At 41.9% G+C, this 25,611-nt stretch overlaps 1 protein-coding gene across 1 annotated transcript in view; it reads left to right on the forward strand.

Moving 5' to 3' along the window:
• LOC137303914 (cadherin-23-like) overlaps window positions 1-25,611 on the forward strand; it is a 109,393-nt gene that overhangs the window by 27,569 nt on the left and 56,213 nt on the right. Inside the window, exon 5 of the mRNA XM_067972326.1 lies at window positions 25,305-25,499. Coding sequence (XP_067828427.1) covers window positions 25,305-25,499 — 195 coding nt within the window. The remainder of the gene's footprint in view (window positions 1-25,304; window positions 25,500-25,611) is intronic.

A 25,611-nucleotide genomic window follows, 5' to 3' on the forward strand; every position in this document is an offset into this window, starting at 1 on the left:
TGTTTAGGGTGGTGGATGGGATGCTAATCAAGTGGGCGGCTTTGTCCTGGATGGTGTCGAGCTTCTTGAGTGTTGTTGGAGCTGCACTCATCCAGGCAAGTGGAGAGTGTTCCATCACACTCCTGACTTGTGCCTTGTAGATGGTGGAAAGGCTTTGGGGAGTCAGGGGGTGAGTCACTCGCCACAGAATACCCAGCCTCTGACCTTACAGTAATTATGAACTTTACTAGTCTCAGTGTTAAAAACAGGAAAGATGCTTCTCCGATGCTAACCCGCAACATAAAACTGATCCTTCAAATATGGTTTATTTTGGCTTTGCTTTTCATTGCTACAGAACCTCTGATTAACCTCATATCCGATGAGTGAGCGGGATGGACATTGCCATATATAAACCCACAACTGTTAGCTTCCATTTACAAGGTTATCCATCAAATGGGCTACCTCTCTCAAATCTGACTCCAACTCAGATATAGCTGCCAGTCAAACCTATTGGTTTTTAAAAAAGAATCCATAGAATCATAGAGCTGTGATTACAGAAAATCAACACTTATGACGACCGCTATCTGGGACACTGCTGCGACAGAATAATGCTAATTGCTTAGAGTATTAAACTACTGTAGGAGCAACTTCCAGATGCATAACTAATGCCTATGACTAGCCTTTGGTCTTGCAGACCATCATATGTATTCTCTGTAACTTGATGAGTCAGCTAACAGTACTTAATTTTAATGTTCCGTGTACTCTGACCAGCAAGAAAAATTCATTAATTTTTGTCGGTCAACATTTTCATAATATGACTACTTAGTGTTATTACTGCTCCAAGTTCATGATTGCCTTGGCTGTGTGCTCAGTGATTGTAGAGAACCGTGTGTGTTACGAGGCCTAAAAGTCTTTGAGCTCCAACATCCTCCAAACGTGGGCTTGTTTGATAAAGGTGACCTGGATCCAAGCTTTCTTCAGTTAGAATTCATAGAATCATAGCATTATACAGTACAGAAGGAAGCCATTCAGCCCATTGTGCCTGTGCTGGCTCTTTGAAAGAGCTACCCAATTAGTCCCACTTCCATGCCATTTCCCCATAGGACAGCAAATTTTTCCCCTTCAAGTATTTATCCTGGTTCCCTTTTGAAAATTATTATTGGATCTACTTCCACTGCCCGTTCAGGCAGCGCATTCCAGATCATAACAACTCGCTGCGTAAAAAAAAATTCTCCTCATCGCTGGTTCTTTTGCCAATTACCTTAAATCTGTGTCCTTTGGTTACTGACCCTCCTGCCAGTGGAAACAATTTCACCTTATTTACTGTATCAAAACCCTTCATGATTTTGAGCACCTCTATTAAATCTCCCCTTAATCTTCTCTGCTGAAAGGAGAACAACCCCAGCTTCTCTCGTTTCTCCACATAACTGAAAATGGAAGTTCTGACTTTAAGAACTAATTCTTCAAAATGTTATGAGGCCTCACAAAAGGTCTACATTTGAAACATGAATCTACCTTTTCACAGAAGCTAACCCACCTGTTGTATATTTCGAGCACTTTCAGCTTTCACCATTTACTGTCTTAACCATTTTCTCCTGTACCATGGTTTCTACCTGCCTCAAATTTATCTATCCGGTTATAGATTCAAATTAGTGAGCATCTGCTTAACTCACATTATACTCACCCAACCCTATTTTCAGCCCTGCTGGATAACAACAAATGCAGGTCTACATTGCTAGACAACTCACTGAAAATATTACAGTTGTTGAACAAAAAAAGACTTGCATTTATGGAGTGCTTTATCACATCTCAGCTCTTCATGCACTATGAATTACTTTTAAGTGCAGGCACTGTTATTTAAGCAAATGCTACAGCTATCTTGCACAGTAAGATCCCACATACGTGATGAGATGAATGAATAGTTAAAGTGTCTTTGGTGCCAATTGAGGGCGGAATGTCGGCCACGACACCAGGAAGACTCCCTGCTTTTCCTCAAATATTGCCTTGGGATCTTTAGCATCCACTGGAGCAGACAGACAGGGCTTTAATTTAACAGCTGATCTGAAGGTTTAACCTCAGTCCTACACTGGTCTGTCAGCTTAGATCACATGAACAAGTGCTGGAGTGAGGCATAGACCTACGACCTTCTGTCTTCGAAGCAAGAATGCCACCAACTGAGCCATGCTTGCCACTTTGCTCTTGTTCACTGATAAAATCTTTCAAAAGCTTACATTTGTACTCTGGCAGATTACCTCCTGTGAGGCTCACCATTTCAGATGGTTCCACTTTCTGCTTCTGTAGCTTTTATCTGTTGCTTCAGCTACTTTTCACCATGTTAAGCACACCAGGGGAGACCCATTATTTCGTATGGTAGTCTTGGACTAACCAGATCCATTTGTTATATTGTTTTACATTGCGTACCATTCTAAAGGGAAAAGAAAAAACATATTAACGAAGAGACTGGGCAGAATTTATCAATGCTATTGGTGTAGATGCTACTTGTGATGTGACCCAATGCAAAATGTATCATCTGCAGCTCCTCTTCACTATACCATTGTCCCCCACTGTCTACTCCCTGCTTCATTTTCTGCTGTCCCACAGCTTGGGGAGGGATGGAATCTCTTTCAGCCTCTTAAAACTTCCCGGTCCTACAAGTTGCTTGGTGCAAAAATGCTGCTCCTTCATTGGCTTAAATGCACCAATAAGAAGCAGCATTTCTAATCCTCAAGGCCTGAAGTTGGGGGATGGGTTTGAACCACTTGGTCTCCAAGCAGCAGAAAGGCACCACGGGCTGGACTGCCGGAGCTCGCGGGCCCCATTCGCTCTCCGAGCAACATCTAGGACCCCACTGACCTGGGGGACCACGAGGCCTCTGTGAAGACCGTACAAAAGTATTGAGTAACTCGCAAGGTGAGGGGCTATTTCATGGAACCGCAATGTTAATTCAGATAAAAACAGCATTTCACATTTATGAGCAGAAACTCTGCATATTTAATCTGCAACAAGTCACTCACTGATATTAGATCATCAAAGTTATCTGTGTTGTATGAAGGAACAGAGGTTACGTTTATTGATGAAGCTAATTTATAGCCATGTGTCAAAGAATGCATACAGTGAAAATGTTTTAATTAAATTCACACTTGTTGGGCAAATTTGAATCTGGAATAACTAATTTTACTTGTCTGTATTTTAATAACTTGACTACATAAAAACATGTTTAACCATCTTATTTCAACTTCAGTTCATAAGAGTGAGACTTGACATTAGCATTCGCTTAGGGACTTAGATCAGTTATGTAGTTCCACGCTGAAGGCCCAATTGTTTCTGCTCCAGTAATTCCACAGAAAATTTTATATGAAGGACGTTGCGATAAACTCTTTCTTTTGGGGCATATTGACTGTCTTTGCAGGTTTTTACTTCTGCTTTGAGAGTGTGGATTCCGCTCTCAGTTAAAGTCTCTTCGCTTCTAATCTCTCAAAATGGAAACAGCCGGCAGGAATGAGCTCTGTGCAAGGAACACAAGAGGAGGAATAGGCCATTTTACCCACTGAGCCAGCCGTGCCATTTTTTTTTTTGCCATAGTGCATCTACTTTTTTAATCCCAATTCCTTAAAACCCTTAACACCCCACCGTTGGCGGCTGTGCCTTCAGCTGCCTAGGCCCTAAGCTCTGGAATTCCCTCCCTAAACCTCTCCACCTCTCTCTCCTCCTTTAAGACGCTCTTTAAAACCTACCTCTTTACCTGTTCTGATATCTCCTTATGTGGTTTGGTGTCAAATTTTGTTTGATAATGCTCCTGCGAAGCACATTGGGATGTTTTATTATATTCAAGGCGCTATATAAATACAAGTTGTTGTTAGATCCCTTCTTCCCTTTTAAACACCTCAGTTGATTTTGCATCGATGACCTGTGCTGGAGTTTTCCACGTTCTTGCACGTTGCATGATTTTTTTTAAAACTAAATTCCAAACCTGTGTTTGACCAACTTGGGTCAGTTTGCCAAATGTCCCTGAGAAATGTTCACAGGGACATTTGGCAAACTGCATGTACCTGTCTCTTTAATTTGACTTATCTGGCACTATGATATATGAAGTAAATGGCTACCATCGATGGTTAGATAGATGGTAACAAAGGGAATAATGTGAGTTGTGTGAAATTCTTGGTGCGTAAGGTTGTCGATCAGCTGTTAATTTTTTTTTGAATCAATAGCATTTATATTCTATCCCTTGGTGGTCTGCTTCAGATTACTTTGCAGTGTTAAGTTAGATCTGTGGCTGAAAATGTTTTCCAGTGTATCTTGGTAGATTGCAGAAATCTTTCAACGTTGCAAATATTCTTCCGAAGCAGAAAGCTAGGGAAAAACACATGCATGTACCCATGTACAAACACCTAACCCCAATAACTGCATCCAGGGATTTTACACAGGTTGACACATCTGTTAAGATCAGACACACGGAGTAATTGTCGAGGAACACGCTAAGCACTTGTATCTTGATAGTCACACTGTCTCATTTCAAGGATGCGGAGTTCATGGGATCATTGTGTAATTAGATTTGATGTCATCGTGGACAAATTTCAGATCTAGTTAAATTGTCATGGAAATCCGTAACCCACATTGGGGTCAGTATAAGATATGTTGTAAAGAAAGTCATCGATGTCTGGAGGCAATCCATACATGGCGAGGTGCACTCAAGAATCTGTAGGGAATTATAAGGATATAGATCAGCTGAGGTTAATAATTACAGAGGCTGTACTGGAAGAGAATTAATGGAATCCTAATGTTTAAAAATGGAGAAAACTCGGAAGCAGGAAATTATGGATGTGGGTCTAACAGCGGTAATGAATCATAGTATCGTAGAAATTTATGGCACAGAAGGAGGCCATTTGGCTCATCGGGTCTGTGCCGGCCGAAAAAGAGCTGTCCAGCCGAATCCCACTTTCCAACTGTTGGTCCGTAGCCCTGTAGGTTTCGGCACTTCAGGTGCACATCCAGGCCCTTTTAAATGCGATGAGGGTTTCTGCCTCCACCACCCTTTCAGGCAGTGAGTTCCAGACCCCCCACCACCCTCTGGGTGAAAAAAATTCTCCTCAGCTCCCCTCTAATCCTTCTACCAATTGCTTTAAATCTGTGCCCCCCTGGTTATTGACTCCTCTGCTAAGGGAAATAAATCCTTCCTATCCACTCCATCTAGGCCCCTCATAATTTTATACACCTCAATTAAATCTCCCCTCAGCCTCCTCTGTTCCAAAGAGAACAACCCCAGCCTATCCAATCTTTCTTCATAGCTAAAATTCTCCAGTCCTGGCAACATCCTCGTAAATCTCCTCTGTACCCTCTCTAGTGCAATCACATCTTTCCTGTAATGTGGTGACCACACTTTACACAATACTCAAGCTGTGGCCTAACTATTGTTTTATACAGTTCAAGCATAACCCCTCTGCTCTTATATTCTATAGCTCAGCTGATAAAGGAAAGTATCCCATATGCCTTCTTAACCACCTTATCTACCTGCTCTGCTACCTTCAGGCGTCTATGGACATGCACTCCAAGGTCCCTCTGTTCCTCTACACCTCTCTGTATCCTCCCATTTATTGTGTATTCCCTTGCCTTGTTTGCCCTCCCCAAATGCATTCCCTCCCACTTCTCTGGATTGAAATCCATTTGCCACTTTTCTGCCCACCTGAGCAGTCCATTGATATCTTGCTGCAGTCTACAGCTTTCCTCCTCGCCATCAACCACATGGTCAATTTTCGTATCATCTGCAAACTTCTTAATCACACCCCCTACATTGAAGTCTAAATCATTGATATATACCACAAAAAGCAAGGGACCGAGTACTGAGCCCTGCGGAACCCCACTGGAAACAGCCTTCCAGTCACAAAAACACCCGTCGATCATTACTCTTTGCTTCCTGCCACTGAGCCAATTTTGGATCCAACTTGCCACTTTCCCTTGGATCCCATGGACTTTTACTTTTCTGGCCAGTCTGCCTTGTGGGACTTCATCAAACGCCTTGCTAAAATCCATGTAGACTACATCAAATGCGCTACCCTCATCGACCCTCCTCATTACTGCCTCAAAAAATGGGGAGAGTACTGGAGGATTTCGTAAGATCTTATTAATGCTTATCTGAAGGGGTAAAGGCCAGAGGAAGTCACTAGCGGGGCTTAGTATGTTATGTACTAGAATTCTCAGAGGATGTAAGTAAACTGGAGACTGGGACTATCCAACCAAAATAATTTACGTGGGTTTTTGGAAGGCATTTGATGTCGTTCCAAGTGTGAAAATAATAGTATGGGATGTAGTATATGAGTAATCTGAGGCATGAAATATGTTAGCTGTAGTATGTTTGAGAGTAACAGGTGACTTTGGACCTATATTCTCAAAGCTCTCGGCCACTGGGGTTTTCCTCGCCACATGTACCTGGACCTCCACCTAAAGTGCTGTAAGTACCTGGACCTGGTACTTTTGGTAAGTACCAGAAGTACTTGGACCTATACCTAACGTGCTGTAAGATGCAGGGCTACAGACCGGGTGCTGGAAGGTGGGATTAGAATGGGCACCTGGTTGTTCTTCGTGCTGGCGTGGACATGATGGGCTGAATGGCCCCCTTCTGTGCTGTATCTTTTCTATGGTTCTATGTCTGACTCTGTTGTAGACTAATCTGTACAGATCAATTGCTATGACTCCATAATCGTCGTATCATGCGATGACCAGGATGGCAGAAGGAGAACGAGATGGGACTTCGTCTGTTTTTTGTCCGGCAATTTCTACGATGCTTTTAAAGAAGGCTAAGGCTCACAAAATGAATAGCTTTTTAGTTGTCTTGGTAGAAATTTTACTTAACAATAGAAAGTGATAAAGATTCTTTGAGGAATTATTGGGTAAATTCATTAATCCCATATTCCTGATCAAGGGACCATGAGTTGGAGATGGAACTACAACGGTGTAGTGCTAATTGTCAGACCTGCACTCCCTGGGAGCGCTGGTTCAGTGAATTTACCGACATAAGTAAGGAAGTAGACAGGCTTCTGGTTCATATTTTAGGAGGTCCATAAATAAATTTCTTGCGGCCATTGAGTAGTCAAGTTCCATGTTGGTCTGCCCTAGAATTCTGGTTTGCACTATTCATAAGTGATTGTATAGGACGTTGCTTGTAATGTAAGCTTTTCTTAGGACTGCAAGCTATGGTAGCATTCTCTCCTTCTGAGCCAGAAGGTTGTGGGTTCAAGTCCCACTCCAGCGACTTGAGCACATAATCCAGGCTGACATCCTAAGGTCATGAATGGCGCTGTATAAATGCAAGTCATAGTGTCCTAGTAGGATACAGCACAGAAGGAGGCCATTCGGCTCATCGTCCCCATGCTGGCTCTTTGGTCGAGCTATCCAATTAGTCCCACTCCTCTGCTATTTTCCTGTAGCAGTATATATTTTTGCCTTCAGGTACTTATCCAATTCTCTTTTGAAAATTATTATTGTATCTGCATCCACCACCCTTTCAGGCAGGCTTGCTTTCTTCCTACATAGCCAGGTAATTAGAAGAGATAGCTCACATATAATAAGATCTAGTCAAAAGAAGTGGATGGACTAAGGAACGGGAAACATATGGGGGAGGGAATTTTTAACTCCCTCGCCTGGTGGAGGGGTGGGGGTAGTTTAAAAGGGAGCGAGGGATTTGTTCACTGGCTTGCCACCATGATCTGATTGAATGACATTTTAAATTTTAAGAAGGTGGGGTCCTTCTTTAAATATGCAGATCGGATACTGATATCATCAGGCTCTGACTAGCAATAGAAACCTGATGCCTGAGCAGGGGAGCAGTGGTGGCTTCCCCACCAGGTCAAAGCTGTCGGGAAGGAGATCCAGATGGAACGAGCTCAGTAATTCAGCAGATGAGCGCCAATGATGGAGCAGAGTTTGGGTAAGTTGGGAAGAGTTTATGATGGGGTGTATTATGCATAGTTTGTTGCGAAGTGACGGATATGATGGAGAAAATGGCATTTTCATATTCCATGCTTTCATATCTACTTAATATATTTTTGCTACCGATCAATCTCCCATTGTGTTGTACACTGAGAGACAAGAGAGTCTTCAAGCGAAGTGAGGTTAGAGGCTGAGGGATAATTGGAGCTGGGCATACAGATGTAATTAAGTCATGTGTATCCTTATTTTTGTATTTCCATCATAAATACCTATCGTCCACATTTACAATGGAAACTGCCTCTGTAAACTTGTCACAATGTAGTTACACCCTCGTGCTAGTGGTGCTGCTGTAGCAAGGAGTGTAAGATCAGCAGTTCCCATTATAAATGTGGACATCGGAATTTATCATGGAAAAAGTTGACAAAGTGAGTGCATTCCTGAGATTTCTAATATAGATATCGATTAATAACTGGATACAAGGTCTTAAAGATTTTTCACTAGAAAAACAAAGCTGTTCTACTTTTGAGTTGCAAAACTCAGCTCTTTGACGGTTAACTAAAATGCGCATTGCTCAAGAATGCAATGGAATTTCTGTAGCAATGTTTTTATTGACTGATTAAAAAAAAAATGTACTTTGGTAATAGCCTGTGATCGCTGTGGTCTAGTGAAGTGTGATTATTTTCAAAAAACGAAGACATTCGCAGCATGATATATTTGCAGCACAATAACATACATTTTCATGTATCTTCTAAATCAGGTCTGCTGACGATGACAGATGTTCCATACCGTGCACAAAGCTTCATATAAGATCAATCCTGGTGATCACAAGTCCTATTCCTGAGCAAGTTATCTCTTGTGTACGGAGCTCCACTCTCTTCCCAGCCTCTGCACCACCCCCCTCCCCCCACCCCCCCATTCATCTTGTTGCCTCTAAATTCTTGATAAGACCTTCTTGTTTAAAGTTTTACTTTTAAAAAAAAATCTTGTTATAATGTACAGATTGTCTGAGATGTCTGACAATTAAATTTTATTCCAGAGATAGCAAAAAGAATCTTCATAACAAAAAACTATTTTGTATATTTGTTAAACGTGTCGGTTCTCTTCCTCCTCAATGGTTAAGCCTCGGTTTTCAACTTTCTAATTGATTATTTTCTGCTTTTGTTATTCACTGATCCTATTATGCAACACTTTTGCCCCAAATCACATTCTATCAGAAAAACCCCATTTCAAGACAGAGTCCTGTGAAATGTAGCCTCCTCATCCACGCCATTATATGCAGCTAAAAATATTTATCACATAATAATGTAATAGATAACCTTGGTGCAACACTATTCAACTTCACTCCTACAATATTTTCCACCCCCTTTTCCTTGGCTCAGTGGTGGCACTCTCGCCTCAGGGTCAGCAGGTTTTTGGGTTCAAGCCCCACTCCAGAAACATGAGCATAAAATCTCGGCTGACTCTCCAGTGCAGCACTGAGGGAGTGCTGCACTGTCGGAGGTGCCGTCTTGAAACCGAAGCCCAGTCTGCCCTCTCAGGTGGATGCAAAAGATCCCACAGCACTATTTCGAAGACGAGCAGGGGAGTTCTTCCTGGTGTCCTGACCAACAATTTATCCCTCAACCAACATCACTGAAACAGATTATCTGGTCATTGCTGTTTGTGGGATCTTGCTGTGCGCAAATGGCCTGCTGTGTTTCCTACCTTACAACTGTGACTACACTTCAACAGTACTTTATTGGCTGTAAAGCGCTTTGGGATGTCCTGAGTTCATGAAAGGCGCTATATAAATGCAAGTTTTCTTTTTTAGAAGCAGCACAACAGATGATGTGGGGCCTGTAAAAATCCGAGGTTTATGTTTACACCCTCCCCCTGGTGGATATATGCTCTTCTCCTCCCCTGCAATCAACTGGGAAAAATTTGTTTTGAATTTGTCCAGTGACACCCCCAGGACTTATGGTATCCAGGCGCTACTTGGTTTTGTTTTGCAGACGATCTATATGTCTGAGGGTGCATGTTATAAAGTAAATGTGATATACTTTGTAGGATCCTCCTCTGTACGTGTGTAATTAAGAAACATTTTTTTCCTGGGTTTCAAATTTGGGACCAGTTCTTAACATTAGGAATGGAAATTCATGAGATTATATAGAATTTACAACACAGAAACAGGCCATTCGGCCCAACAGGTCCATGGCGGTGTTTATGCTCCATATCTCCATATGAACTTCATCGCACCTTTCTTCATCTAACCCCATCAACATATCCTTCTGTTCCTTTCTCCCTCATGTACTTATCTAGCTTTCTCTTAAAAACATCTATGCTAGTCGCCACAACTACTCCTTGTAGCAGCGAGTTGTACATTCTAACCACTGTCTCGGTAAAGAAATTTCTCCTGAATTCCATATTGGATTTATTAATGACGATCTTATATTTATGGCCCCTAGTTCTGGTCTCCCCTGCAAGTAGAAACAGCTTCTCTACGTCTACCCTATCAAACCCTTTCATAATCTTAAAGACCGCTAAAGAGATAAACATATTTGTTTCCCCTTTGCAAACAGATAACACCATATGGTGGAATCACTTTAAATTAGAAGTTTATGCGGGAAGAGTTAGATTCATAGAAAGGATACAGTATGGAAGGAGGCCATTAGGCCCATCGAGTCCATGCTGGCTCTATGCAAGAGCAACCCAGCTAGTCCCACTCCCCCGTCCTATCCCTGTAGCCCTGCAAATTTTTTTCCTTTCAAGTACTTATCCAGTTCTCTTTTGAAAGCCATGATTGAATCTCCATCCACCGCCCCCTCTGGCAGTGCATTCCAAATCATAACCACTCGCAGTGTAAAAAGATGTTTCCTCATATCATCTTTGGTTCTTTTGCCAATCACCTTTAATCTATGTCCTCTCGTTCTTGATCTTTCCACCAATGGGAACAGTCTGTCTCTGTCTCTCTGTCTCTCTCTCTCTCTCTCTCTCTCTGCTCTGCTCTGTCTAGACCCTTCATGATTTTGACTGCCTCTATCAAACCTCCTCTCAACCTTCTCTGTTCCAAGGAGAACAACCCCAGCTTCTCCAGTCAATCCAATTAGCTAAAGTCCCTCATCCCTGGAATCATTCTAGTAAATCATAGTAGTAAAGTAGGGTTGGATGAAGAGGGGTGGGAAGAGTCTCATGTGGAGCATTAACATTGGCATGGACCAGTTGGGCCGAATGGCCTGTTTCTATGCTGTAAATTCTATGTAATTCTAGTACCTGTGTAGAGTCACTAGATGTCATTTTCTTATTATTCAACTTGTATGCGATTAATTAATTATAATTTACATTGATGCCATTTAGATGTAGAACAAAAACATTGCAGGAACCTTTTTCTGAATGGTGATCCTAATGGTTGGATCTTATATTTTCAGTGCTTCAAATAACTGAATCAGTGGCAAGTTACAGCCATGGTATTTTTTGTTCAGGTTAGCTGGTGTGATGAGTATTCAGCATGAAGCAGTCAGGTTGTGAGAGGCCATGTGGGAAATTGAGCCATAAATTAAAACCTTTCAATTAAGCTGTTACAACACAACTGTGGAAACAATTACTGGGTGAAATACTTAATTGGAATTTCTCCTTTACACAAGCCAGCATTAAATCATAGCAAAGGATTTAATTTACTCCTCACCTCTTCCTTAATACATTTTTGTGCAAACAGCAGTTTATATTAACTGGCACTGTTATAGATAGTTGCACCTCTTTACCTGCTGTGATGTTGACACTTTATTAAAATACTCAAATCTCTATATAGCAACAAGCTAAGCTTATTCTCTGCATCAGGTTTTTCTAAGACTTGTTTTAGTAGTGACTGTCATAATTCCAGCCCTGTTTTGGGCAATGAAAGACTTGCTTACCACCTCCCCATCTTAATTTCTCTTTGCATATGCAAATCAAAGTTGGGAGTCAATCTGTAGTCTTAATCCCACAATTCACCTTACATTTAAACTGCCCCAAAACATGCACATAGTGGTGGCACATAGAGGCAGATACCCATCATCTATATGATAGGTTAAAATTCTTCCATGGATTCATTTGAGAACATCTATGGAACATTTCCTATGAGCATTCCAATGTAAAAATATCTACACTTGTCTGTTAAATTTCCCTGTAACTTGTGTAACTAGTTCTCTAATATTAATCTGCACACTGACTTGCAATAACTCTTTGTAATACCCCCATGTGGTGCTGGATTACCTTTTCCGCACAAATTACTCAAAATACCTTTTGGGGAAAAAAAAATGTTTTGCCATTTTTTTTCTCAGCAATTGAAATTTCTAATTTCCAAGATATGATTTTATACACAAAAAAATGTTATAGATTCCACACAAATAATGGATGGGCATTAAATTTGCCAGCGATGCCCATATCTCAAAAATGAACATTTAAAAAAAATAACATGAAGTTCTGCTGACTGAGCTCCCAATCTTCCAACTCAGAGGCAATGGTGTAACCAAGAAGTAAGCCAGGGGATCAGAAATGTTGTGGCTCTTTTCAGTCATGTCAAATAAACATACACTCTGATTTCATGGACTCTAGATGCAACTTTGGCTTTGAATGTTGTGTGTCCAAAGTACCGTGCCTGGATGATACAAATGAAGGGGTAAAGGCTAATGCAGCTGAAGGCAATTCAGTTCCTTTCTGTGCTCTGTTGGTCTTTATTGTATCTGACGTCGTAAGTCTTATTGCTGGGAATTGTGTCCGAGTCATTCCATGTGGGAATAGGTTAATAGAGCTTCTGTTTTATTGTGCCTTAAAAGTCTGGAAATTGCCTGGTGCAATAACATTTGAACACGATGCATTTGTGTTGAATTCTTTGTCTGCCATTTAGCAAGTAAACTACTTGGATTTATATTGCGCCTTTCACAACCTCAGGATATCCCAAAGTGCTTTACAGCCAATGAAGTATTTGAAGTGTAGTCAGTGTTGTAATATAGGAAACATAGCAGCCAATTTGTGCACAGCAAGGTCCCACAAACAGCAATGAGATAATGACCAGATAATATATTTTAGTGATGTTGGCAGAGGGATAAATATTGACCAGGACACCGGGAAGAACTCCCTTGCTATCCTTCGAAATAACACCATTGGATCTTTTATGCCCACCTGAGAGGGCAGACGGGGCCTCGGTTCAACCTCTCATCTGAAAGATGGCACCTCTGATAGTGCAGCACTCCCTCAGTACTGCACTGAAATGCCAGCCTAGATTATGAGCTCAAGTCTCTGGAGTGGGACTTGAACCCACAACCTTCTGACTCAGAGGCAAGAGTGCTACCCACTCAGCCAAGGCTGACACCTGACATGCCATACAATCTTTTATGTCCACTTGAACACAGATATGGGATTAGTTCAGTGCCTCACCTGAACGATGGCACTTCGGAACGATGCAGCAATTTCTTCTTTCTGCACTGAAGTGTCAGCCTAAATTATGCACTGAAGTTCTACCCACTGAGCTCCCACTCTTCCAACTCAGAGGCAATGGTGTAACCAAGAAGTAAGCCAGGGGATCAGAAATGTGGCTCTTTTCAGTCTTGTCAAATCAAAGTGGACTCTGATTCCTTGCACACTAGATGCAACTTTGGCTTTGAATGATGTTTGTTCGATGTACCATGCTTGGGTGATACAAATGAAAGGATAAAGGCTAATGCAGCTGAAGGCAATTCAGTTCCTTTCTGTGCTCTGTTGGTCTTTGTTATATCTGACTTTGTAAGTCTTATAGCTGGAAATTGTGACCATGTGGGAATAGGTTAAATGGAACTTCTGTTTTATTGTGCCTTAAAAGTCTGGAAATTGCCTGATGTAATAACATTTGAACACGATGCATTTGTGTTGAATTCTTTGACTGCCATTTAAACAAATAAAGTACTTGGATTTGTATCGCGCCTTTCACAGCCTCAGGCTGTCCTAAAGTGCTTTAGAGCCAATGAAGTATTTGAAGTGTAGTCACTGTTGTAATGTAGGAAACACAGCAGCCAATTTGCACACAGCAAGCTCCCACAAACAGTATTGAAATAATGACCAGATAATATATTTTAGCACTGTTGGTTGAGGGATAAATATTGGCCAGGACACCGGGGAGAACTCCCCTGCTCTTCTTCATAATAGTGCCATGGGATCTTTTACATCCACCTGAGAGGGCAGATGAGGCCCTGGTTTAACATCTGATGTGGGTTAATGCCTCCATTAAAATAGCAGATAGAGGAATTTGCTACTAATGAGTTATTTGATAGCATAATCACCAGGCTGATAGTTTCCACGTTCTTACATTTTTTTTCAGTAATTCCTTGAGTAGTGTCATCCAGCAAAAAAAAATTAGCATGGAAACAAGTGCCTCCCAGAGTAGGCTCACTTGACAATGTTGCTGTTTTCTGCAAGATGATTTGAAGATAAAAGGTTGCTTGTAGCTGTCTAAGCCACTTCAATTGATTCTCCTGGGGTAGGTATCATTTTTTAAAAAAAACGTTTCAATCAGGATCCTTAGCAGCACAACTTGCCAATGCTTTTTTCCCCCTTTACTTTTATTTGTGACATTTGTGTTACATCTGATGGATTAAATGATGTGTGTCCTGTCACCACCTCTTTTATGTACCGAGACAGTCGTGCTTCATATTCTGCATCCCTTGAGAGGCAGTAAATTCTTGCCTGGTATTTTGTTTTCTTAGCCTTGAGTGTCACATGTAGTGCATGCAGCTTACACCTCTCCTGAGACCCTTGTGTAGCCATGATCAGGGACAAGCTTTGTAATTGAGTTGGCAGTGTTTTTGAAATGGGGAGTATTGAGGCAATTACTGGTGAATGAGAGGAATCTCCCAGCTTGCTTTGCTACTTAATATCCTTGTCCCAGAAGGTATCGATTATAAGTTGTTGGTGGCCTCACAGATTTCTATAGTTGAGAAGATAAGTTTGTCAGACTGCCCACTGTTGCTGCAATTTCAGACTTTTTTTATTTGATTCTGGCAAAATGCTAACTCTCCAATTTTACATAGAAAAGGAATGAGAGTGAGGAATAGGTGATTTTAATTAAATACGGGTCTGTTCAATGGTACCCTATAATCATTTTGCTTTCAGAGCATAGATAAGGCAAAGACTACTTTAGAAAGAAAGACAGAATATGAACCCTTTCGTGTTCAGGACATCCAAAAGCACTTTACAGCCAATGTAGTACTTTTGAAGTGTAGTCACTGTGTTGTAATGTAGGAAACGTGTTCTAAAATGTTAAGCTTCTGCTCACATTTAGCCTTCAGGACCTCTGCATTTATTATGATTCTGTTGCTTGAAAAGGAAGAATATCGAAGGATATGGGGAAAGGGCATGCAAATAGGGTGAGAATAGACAGCTCCAGTTGGAATAGGCACAATGGGCTGCATGGCCTCCTGCTGTGCTGCAGTTTCTATAACTTTATTATTTGTGAAATCTCTGCTTTCAGTTAATCTGTTCCTCCAATTCTTGCCTTTTGCGCATGCCTGATTTTCATCGCTCCACCATTGGCGCCCGTGCCTTCGGCTGCCTCAGCCCGAAGCTCTGGAATTCCCTCCCTAAACCTCTCCGTCTCTCTACCTCTGTCTCCTCCTTTAAGATACTCCTTAAAACCTTCCTCTTTGACCTGACATAATATCTCCTTATGTGTCAAAATTTGTCTGATTATGCTTCTGTGAAGGGCCTTGAGATGTTTTACTATGTTAAAGGCGGTATATAAATGCAAGTTGTTTGTTAGTTGTGGGGGTTTTTTTCCTTGAGGTATTTTATATGTTCTCCCCTTGCATGAATCTGCGTGCTCTATACTTGGCTGAGATATGAGGAGCATCTGCCATTGGTATATTATGGCGCGTGATATTCAGCTGTCAGACCCGCGTTACACTGCCAGCCGCACTTGGCACTGGATTTAACGAACAGAGATGCCAATGTCCCCTCCAACCTCCAACAACTTGTTGAATGGTCAAGAACGAGGGGCCGTAGGTACAAGATTAAATGTAAGAGATTTAGAACAGAGAAACTTCTTCAAACGAGAGTTGTGAGGCAAAGGTATTAAGGGTTATGGAATTAGATTTTTGTTAACCAAGGGTATTAAGGGTTAGGGAACCAAGGTGGGTGGATGGAGTTAAGATACATATCAGCCATGATCTAATTGAATGGCCTACTCCTGTTGCTATGTGAGTGTGGAATTCACTTCCAGGGTTAGTGGTTGAGGCAAAAACTATGTCAACATTCAAGGTTGGATTGGATAAGTGGGTAAAGGGATATGGGAACAGGGTGAGTAAATTTGATTAGAACCATTTGCTCGTGTGGAGGGTAAGCATCGACATGGACTGGTTGGGCCAAATGTCCTGTCTCCGTGTTGTAATTTGGAGATATTCTCTTCTTTTGGGCGATAGATTCCTCCTTTCCTGGAAATCAGAAGACTGCCTCTGTTTTTCTCTAACTAGTGACTCACAAACAAAATAGTGGGAAAGCTCAGCTTTGACTTATGATTTGAGACTGCAATTTTATTAGGGGGCTGGTTATCATGGAGAAAGATTGGTTTTTTCCCATTTTTAATTAAAGGAAAAATTTCACCTGCCTTAATGTGTTTTTAAGTGTAGAAAAATGAGTCAAAAATTACTACTTTTTCCAGTGTTTGAGATTTCCCTCAATTCATATTGTGGGCTCTGTCTGTAGAGTGTATCGATGTGTACTGCATGCGAAAAAATAATGTTAACGTGTTTGTTTACTGCAGCCTGAAGTGGTCAAAATGCATTTTCTTTCCATTTTTGATCTTTTTCCCTGTCGTCCTCCCTTGCTGCTTTTTTTTTTCCACTTTTCTTTCCCTTTGTGTGTTTGTGCAGATTTCCTTTCTCCTATAAATCTCTTTCTTCGGCTCTGTTTATATTGTCTTAACTCTCTTGGCTCCATTACTTTCAGGTTTGTCTCCGATCTCTGCTCTGCATTCTGCAGTCTCTACCCCTTCTCCTTACAGCTGACCTTTTAAATTGATTGCTTGATCTTAGAAATTGGATTTTTTTTTAATAAGCTTCTGTTCTATTAAACTCTTAAATTCCATCTCCTGAACTTCAGCTCATCCCCACACGCTCAATTTTATCTCCCAGCACCGTCTACATGTGACTGCACATTGAAGCCACATTTTGAATACAAGATGGCATCTGATGGGGTTTCTGTATTCATCAATGTTCAGTCACTCATGGGACAGACAGCACAGCAATAAGAAAATCAAAAAGCTGGGACCGAAAATAGAAACCTGAGCCCAGAGAGAGTGGATGCTGAGAGAGATTTGAGAGTGAGATAGATTTGAGATCATCAAGATAAAGAAAAAACAAACACAGCTGCACAGAACCATAAAATTGGTATAGAGAAAGTGGGAAACTATCTGATTCCTGTGCCTGAGCCACTCTTCATCCCAAAGCATCATAGAATGATACAGCACAGAAAAAGGCCATTCAGCCCGTCGTGGCTGTGCCGGCTCTTTGGCAGAGCTATCCAATTAGTCCCAATCCCCCTGCTCTTCCCCCATAACTCTAATTTTTTTTCCCTTCAGGTATTTATCTAATTCCCTTTTGAAAGTTATTATTGCTTCCACCACCCTTTCAGGCAACGCATTCCAGAGCATCATAACCTGCTGCGTAAAAAGTGTTTCCTCATGTCATGTGCAGTGGTTGAGTCCTGATATTAAATATTTGTTGCATTTGCATTGACCTGATGTACATGAATTGGCTCCCTTTGCTTGAAGTTGTCCCATTGAGGAAGCAGCTTCGGGGAATTTCTTGCTGTACTTCAATCTTTTAGTGACTGATTTTGATAGTGTTGCCTTCTGTCTTTATGGATTGGTGCCTTTATTGCTGATCATATTTATTAAATTATGGAAAACTCTTCCACACAAAATATTTTTAAAATGCTGTGAAACCATTAAATGTTGGTGTTCAGAGAGATTTGGGTGTCCTCGTACAAGAAACACAGAAAGTTAGCATGCAGGTACAGCAAGCAATTAGGAAGGCAAATGGCATTTTGGCCTTTATTGCATGGGGGTTGGAGGACAGAGGAAGGAAGCCTTGCTACAATTGTACAGGGCTTTGGTGAGACCACCACTGGAGTACTGTGTACAGTTTTGGTCTCCTTATCTAAGGAAGGATATACTTGCCTTAGAGGCAGTGCAACAAAGGTTCACTAGATTGATTCCTGGGATGAGAGGGTTGTCCTATGAGGAGAGGTTGAGTAGAAAGGGCCTATACTCAATGGAGTTTAGAAGATTGAGAGGTGATCTCATTGAAACATACAAGATTCTGAGGGGGCTTGACGGGCTAGATGCTGAGTGGTTGTTTCCCCTGTCTGGAGAGCCTCGAACGAGGGGTCATAGTTTCAGGATAAGGGGTCAGCCATTTAAAACTGAGATGAGGAGGAATTTCTTCACTCAGAGGGTTGTGAATCTTTGGAATTCTCTACCCCAGAGGGCTGTGGATGCTGAGTCGTTGAATATGTTCAAGGCTGAAATTGATACATTTTTGGACTCTAGGGGAATCGAGGGATATGGGGATCGGGCGGGAAAGTGGAGTTAAGGCCGAAGATCAGCCATGATCTGATTGAATGGCGGAGCAGGTTCGTCGGGCCGTATGGCCAACTCCTGCTCCTATTTCTTGTGTTCAGAGTGGCAAAACCGAAATTACAGTGTAAGGTTCAAATAAATAATGAAACAAAAAGAAAAATTGATGGAACCTTGCATGATTTTTTGGAGTAGAGTTACCTAACAGGCCTGTAATTAAAGTGAAATCTTTAAGGGTGTTAGAAAAATCAACACGTAACACCTATGCTTCAAAGATCTAAAGACATCTCTTTTCTGAACTTTAACACTTTTTATTGCCTGTGGCACTCTGACTGCTGCTTCAAACCTCCCCATTTTTGAGTGGAAGTGATTGCATTTATAACTAAGATTTCTAAATGATTTGAATGCTGATTTGCACTTCCAGACTTGCTGACGTTCATGTTGCAGACTAAACCTGACAGCATGGAGGTCGAATGATTCTACCTGAACTGAAGAGTTTCTGAAGGAGTTTTGCCAAATGCTGCAATTCCTCAAAGCAGACGGAATGTTTTAATATTGCACAGTACAATCCAGTTGGGAAAGAAAATTCAGGATAATAACTCCTATGCAATAGCTGTTGTGGGTTCGGGTCCCACTCCAGAGACTTGAGCCCAAAATCTAGGCTGACACTCCAGTGCAGTACTGAGGGAGTGCTGCACTGTCGGAGGGGTGCCCTCTTTCGAATGAGACGTTAAACCGAGGCCCCATCTGCCCTCTCAGGTGGACATAAAAGATCCCACAGCACTATTTGAAGGAGAACAAGGGAGGTCTTCCAGTGTCCTGGCCAACATTTAGCCCTCAACCAACACCTGAAACAGATTATCTGGTCATTATCACATTGCTGATGTGGGATTGTGCTGTGCACAAATTGGCTGCCGCGTTTCCTACATTACAACAGTGACTACACTTCAAAAGTACCTCCTCTGGTGAGTGCAGAACTCCCTCAGTTCTGCACTGGAGTGTCAGATTTTGTGCTCAAGTCTCTAGAGTGGGACTTGAACCCATGACCTTCTGTCTGAGGTGGGAGTGCTGCCCTCTGAGCCATGAGGGAATCAGAATATGAACTTTGCATTGCATTTCCAAACATTTGAACATTCATACCTATTGGAATGTCCATTTTCTTTTTTGAACTTCTACACTCGTGTTCAAGATACAAGAAGGTTTACTTGGTTCAACTGCTTGCATGTGCTGCCTGACTCAGCATAAATTACAAGAACACCGCAATCTTCAAACTGAGCCAGTTTGGATTCAGAAACTCTGTTGGCGCTTATACCTAATTACCTAGTTCGGTAATGAGCCTGTCAATCTCAATAGGTGTTTCAGGCAGCCGTTGTATCTCCACGATACTGAAAGTGGTTACTTGACAAGCGAATGTGCTTGTGGGAAACTGTCAGTTCCAATATATTAGCTTATAGGGACAGGAGTAGGCCATTCAGCCCCTCGAGCCTGTTCTGCCATTCAGTGAGATCGCGGCTGATCTGTATCCCAACACCATCCGCCCACCGTGGCTCCATATCCCTTAACACCCTTGGCTAGCAAAAATCTATCAATCTCAGATTTAAAATTTTTAATTGAGCTAGCATCTACTGCTTTTTAGCGGGAGAGAATTCCACACTTCTACCACCCTTTGTGTGAAGAAGTGTTTCCTAACTTCTCTCCTGAATGGCCTGGCTCTGATTTTAAGGTTACGTCCCCTCGTCCCAGACTCCCCCACCAGTGGAAAAAAATTCTCTCTTTCTACGCTATTAATTCCTTTCAAAATCCTAAAAACCTCAGTCAAATCACCTCTTAACCGTCTATATTGCAGGGACTAGTTTATGTAATCTCCTTGGTAACATTCTGGTGAATCTGTGCTGCACTCCCTCCAAGGCCAATATGTCCTTTCTAATGTGCGGTGCACAGTACTCCAGATGTGATTGGCCATAATATACTATTTGTTGAAAATTAACAATATGTTGCAAATATTAACTACGTATTTCAAAAGGTCCAAGCATTGTGCTTTGGGAACTTAGAGCAGAAATGAGGGAATGTAGGCTTTTAATGGACTTGGGTTCAGCAAAGGTACTCAGTATCTCTCTCAGGGTCTGATTGTACGTGTGTGTGTGTGTGGGGAGTCTTCTGATGATGGTGAACATCTTATTTTTCTCTGTGACAATGCGATATCTAGAAAGGGTCAACATCACTGAGGGAAACATATATTAAGCACAAACTGAACTGCACAGTGGCTTATGCATTCCATCAAACAATTGCTTATAATTTCTATATTTGTACTGACCTAGATCTAAGTCTGAATTCCAGAATCAGGCAATTGTTTTTATTTCCACGGCAGCAAAGTAGTTACTGCACAATGCTGGGGTGATTCTATAAGCAATAATATACATTTTCCAGTGTTCCTCCCATGCAAGAAAAACGCCTGGTACTAATCATCCATCAATTCCTAAACGAGCATTTGCTTTGCTGTAGAATCCCAGTGCTTTTTGGCCATTGTACCAATACAACAGTAATAACTTTAATTCACATCGCGCCTTTAACGTAGTAAAACATCCCAAGGCGCTTCACAGGAGCGTTAGCGAACAAAATTTGACACCGAGCCACATAAGGAGATATTAGGACAGGTGACTTGAAAGGAAAAGAATTTGCAGGGCTTGGGGGTGATAGGGCGGGGGAGTGGGACTAGCTGGATTGCTCTTGCAGAGAGCCGGCGCGGACTCGATGGGCCGAATGGCCTCCTTCCGTGATGTAACCTTTCTGTGATTCGATGACCAAAAACTTGGTCAAAGAGGTCGGTTTTAAAGAGAGTATTAAAGGTAAGTATTAGAGGCAGAGAGGTTTAGGGAGGGAATTCCAGAGCTCAGGGCCGAGGCAGCTGCAGGCACGGCCGCTACTGGTGGGGCGATGAAAATGGAGGACAGATCTCAGAGGGTACACACAGTCCTGATATGGCTGTATGGAAGGCTGCATGGAGAAAACCTAAAATAGGATTGCAAAAACCTACAACAGGGAAAACAAAATCAATAATCGATGATTTACCTGCAAGTACAACCATTTCTTATACTTGCAGTAAACACTAAATTTTCCCTTTAAACAGTGCCCACTTTACCAAAAAAAACCATTGTAGAGAACACAGATCTGTTCGTTTTAGTGGGTGCTGATATGGAAATAATATATACATGTCAACCCAGAAAAGCAGACATAGTCCGAAAAAGCTTGGCTTTATAAATAGATTCATAGAACACAAAAGCAAGGAAGTTATGCTAAACTTTCAACTTCAACTGGAGTATTGTGTCCAACTCCTTGCACCACACTTTAGGAGGGATGTGAAGGCGTTGGAGAGGGTGCAGAGGAGATTTACTAGAATGGTACCAGGGATGAGGGACTTCAGTTACATGGAGAGACTGTAGAAGCTGGGATTGTTCTCATTAAAGCGGAGATGGTTAAGGGGAGATTTAATAAAGATGTTCAAAATTATATAGGGTTTTGATAGAATAAATAAGGAGAAACTGCTTCCAGTGGCAGAAATGCGGTAACCAGAGGGCACAGATTTAAGGTGATCAGCAAAAGATCCAGAGGTGACACAAGGAAACATTTTTTTATGCAGCAAATTGTGATGATCTGGAAGCAGATTCAGTAACTTTCAGAAGTGAATTGGATAAATACTTGAAGGGGAAAATTTACAGGGCTATGGGGAAAGTGCAGGGGAATGGAACTAATTGGATAGCTCTTTTAAAGAGCCAGCACCGGCATGATGGGCTGAATGGCCTCCTCCTGTGCTGTACCTACTATGATACAATGATCTCTTGCCATGTGTCAGTACTTGCAGGGCTCCCTGCGTGTGTCAGTGTTTTACGGAGATACTGGGGTCTGTGGGGGCCCCCGGAAGTGAGTCAGTGTTTGCAGAAGGTCCCAGGGAGTGTGTCAGTATTTGCAGGGAATCTCTCGCAATGTGTCAGGGGTTCCTTCACACAGGAAAACAACTCCATTAAGTGTTGCACAAAAATTAAAGGCTGGTTTGTTTATATCTCTTTGGAGTAAGCTGCCCTCTTATCCCCAAAACCCAGTTTGTGTCAATTTTTTGATGTAGTTTTGGGCCTGGCAGGTCTGGAAGCTGAGAGGGTGCCTGGTCAACTCGCTCATGCCCTGCAGTGCTATTCTGAGCTGGTCATGAGCATGTAGTTGAGCCAACCCTGATAACATCTTTTCCTTGAGTTTCCTTCCTTCCCTGTGGAGAAACAGCACACGAGCTGTGATCAGTGACTGGGCACAGCAATGTGGCTCAGAGAATTAATGCAAGAGGAGTGGGATCGAACCTTTTTTTTAATGAAGATCCTGTTTATGAAATGACAGTTCAGTTTTTGCGCAGGAAACACACTGGGGTAGATCTTGACTTTGTGCGACAGTGTAAAACGGGTGATAGCGAATCGGCAGCCCGTTTTACATCTCCCCCCGATTTTTATTGGCATTGAATTCAATGGGAGAGATGCAAAACGGGCTGCCAACTCGCTATCACCTGTTTTACACTGTCACACAAAGTCAAAATCTACCCCACTATGTCTTCTTTCTACAAAAAAATTTCCGTAAAGGGGTTGTTTGGGGCCTATTGGTTATGCTTGCCTTTGTCACAGTGTATTGATAAACAAAAGATGCTTGAATCAAAATGGTAAATGATTTGTACCAGTGTGTTGTCATGACAGGGGAAGAGTTGTAAACTTCTAATTATATAGGATGATGCATTGAGTGGGTCAAATATTGGCCAAAATTTGCTCATCAGCACTATATAAAATTAGTCATTGTGATAGATCCCTGAAATGTGTTGTTCTTTGTCATGGGTACAATGAGCTAAGCTCATTTTATTCCATTTTACTGAGCGGCTTCCATAGATGGATAAGGCTTCAGCAAAACAATATGGTCGTTAGACCAACTTAACCCCTCCCTTTTTTTTTATGTCTCTCAATTGCACCTGCCCACCTTCTCAACATATCCCTCATTCCTGCCTTCTCCAGATTTGCATACGATGGGCCTGAATTTCGTCCTTCAGTGAAATACCTGGGATGAATGGCTGACCACTGAAATTAAGGAAATTGTGCGCCTTTGAAACATGTTTTCGGATAATACGATTTGGTTAGCGGAGAAAAATAGGCACTCTCTCCCACCCTTACACTCAATGTGCTTGGGCTAGTAGAGATAATCCACCGTATGGTAAATGATGGAAGACAAGCTTAATAGCTTTATGTTGGAACCAAATTGTGCGTGGGAATCGTAAAAAAGCATTTGCCAGAAATTCTTTCCAGTTTGGAAGCTCAGAAGGCACTAATTAAGACAACTGCAGCTGTGTTGGGGTTCGGAGACCATTTCCCTTTGTTGGCGTGGGAGGTATATTGTTACAGAATAATGAAAAATGTTTCTGCTCAGAACAAATCACGGGTATTGAAGTAAATTGTGAGAAATACACTTAAGTAAAGAACAATGCCCAATTAATAGTGTTTTACAAAATGTATGTCGAACATTGTAATCTGAGGGTGGATGATTTCCTCCACTGCTATTACCAGCTAAATTGTAACCCTGTTCTGTTGGAACACAAATATAATTTGCAGGAAATCTTCAGTGCCTTCCACTTACTTATGTGTTGCTAATACACAGCATCTCAAGGAGTTCTCCTAATCTCCCAGTGTAGAAATACCATTGCAATATTTAAAATTCTGTACAATTTTGGGGGAAAACTGTGTGGTGTAGTGGGTTAAATAGACACTTGCCTTTCCCATTTGGAACCCAGCTTCGAATCCAGCCCAGGCTGACAGGATAAACATCTCCTCTTCTGCGAAACAAATCCAGCTTCCGGCGAGAATGGGCCTACAGCACAAAAACCACACTAAATTAGCACTAAGTAAAAATAGAAACAGAAGAAAAATCTGACACTGATGCAATAGGTCGTGGCATTATTGGGGCAGAGTAGAGGGAGCTTTACTCTGCATCTAGTTGTATTATACTGACGTGGGAATCCTTGATCCTGATAATGGGCTCCATTTTTTTGCACTAATGTCACACACACACAAAATTTTAAAAACAATATCTTTTATAACAATATTCTGGCGTGATTGTTTTAAGCTGGAACACGTAGGTCAAACCTGCCCAGGTGCTCTGCATGTTTCTTGGGGTTTGGCAGGAGTATTATTTAACTTTTACTGTGGAACAACCACACGCACGCTCACACGCACACGCACACGCACACAAAGTTTCCTTCATTAGGGTGATGTTGGAACGCACAGACACTCAGTTTTTACTTTTACTATTTACAACAACAGTAAGTTGTACTTATATACCATCTTCAACTTAAAAAATAATGTCCCAAAGTGACTAAGTGGAATTGGACATCAACCAGCAGATTGGGGAAAGAGTTAAGGGGAGGTGACGGGGGGTGAGGCTGAAGAGGTAGTTTTTTTTTTGGGAGGCCTTTTCAAACTCGAGAGATGTGGCTAGGAGAGGGCTTTAAGGTGGGTATTGCAGAATGCTGGGGCCTGATGACTGAAGGTGAGAGTCAGAAGCGGAGGATGCTAACTGAGACATAGGTGCAATCGAAGGCATGGAGCTCGAGCAACCTTTAATGACCACTCATGCTTTCTTTTTCTTGCCTATTATGTGGATTTTCATACATACAGGAACTTATGGACACCATCATTTGCTTTTGTGATTCATCTGTTTTAATTGAACATAGTCAAAACGCACAAAACATACGTATCCTTCCCTCTGTTGTGTTTTGTGTCACTTTATTCTATTAATTTTGATGCATATTCCCTTTTCCTTCTTTCAGAACACTCCTGTAGGGACGCCGATTTTCATTGTGAATGCTACAGACCGAGACCAAGGCACGGGGGGCAGCGTGCTGTATTCCTTCCAACCTGCCTCGCGCTTCTTTTCTATCGATGGTGCCAGAGGAGTTGTAACTGTTCAAAGACCGCTGGATTACGAGATCACTCGAGCCTACCAGCTTCAAGTCAACGGAACGGTATGATTCCGATGTCATTCTCTATTCTCTACGGGAGCAGATTAGCGTACCGGTATGCAGTGCCCTGGAGAGGTGGAGGGAGCCTTGATCCCCCACTGTACTGAGTTCCTGA

Source organism: Heptranchias perlo, chromosome 36 (assembly GCF_035084215.1).
Source record: "Heptranchias perlo isolate sHepPer1 chromosome 36, sHepPer1.hap1, whole genome shotgun sequence".
NCBI lineage: Eukaryota > Metazoa > Chordata > Chondrichthyes > Hexanchiformes > Hexanchidae > Heptranchias > Heptranchias perlo.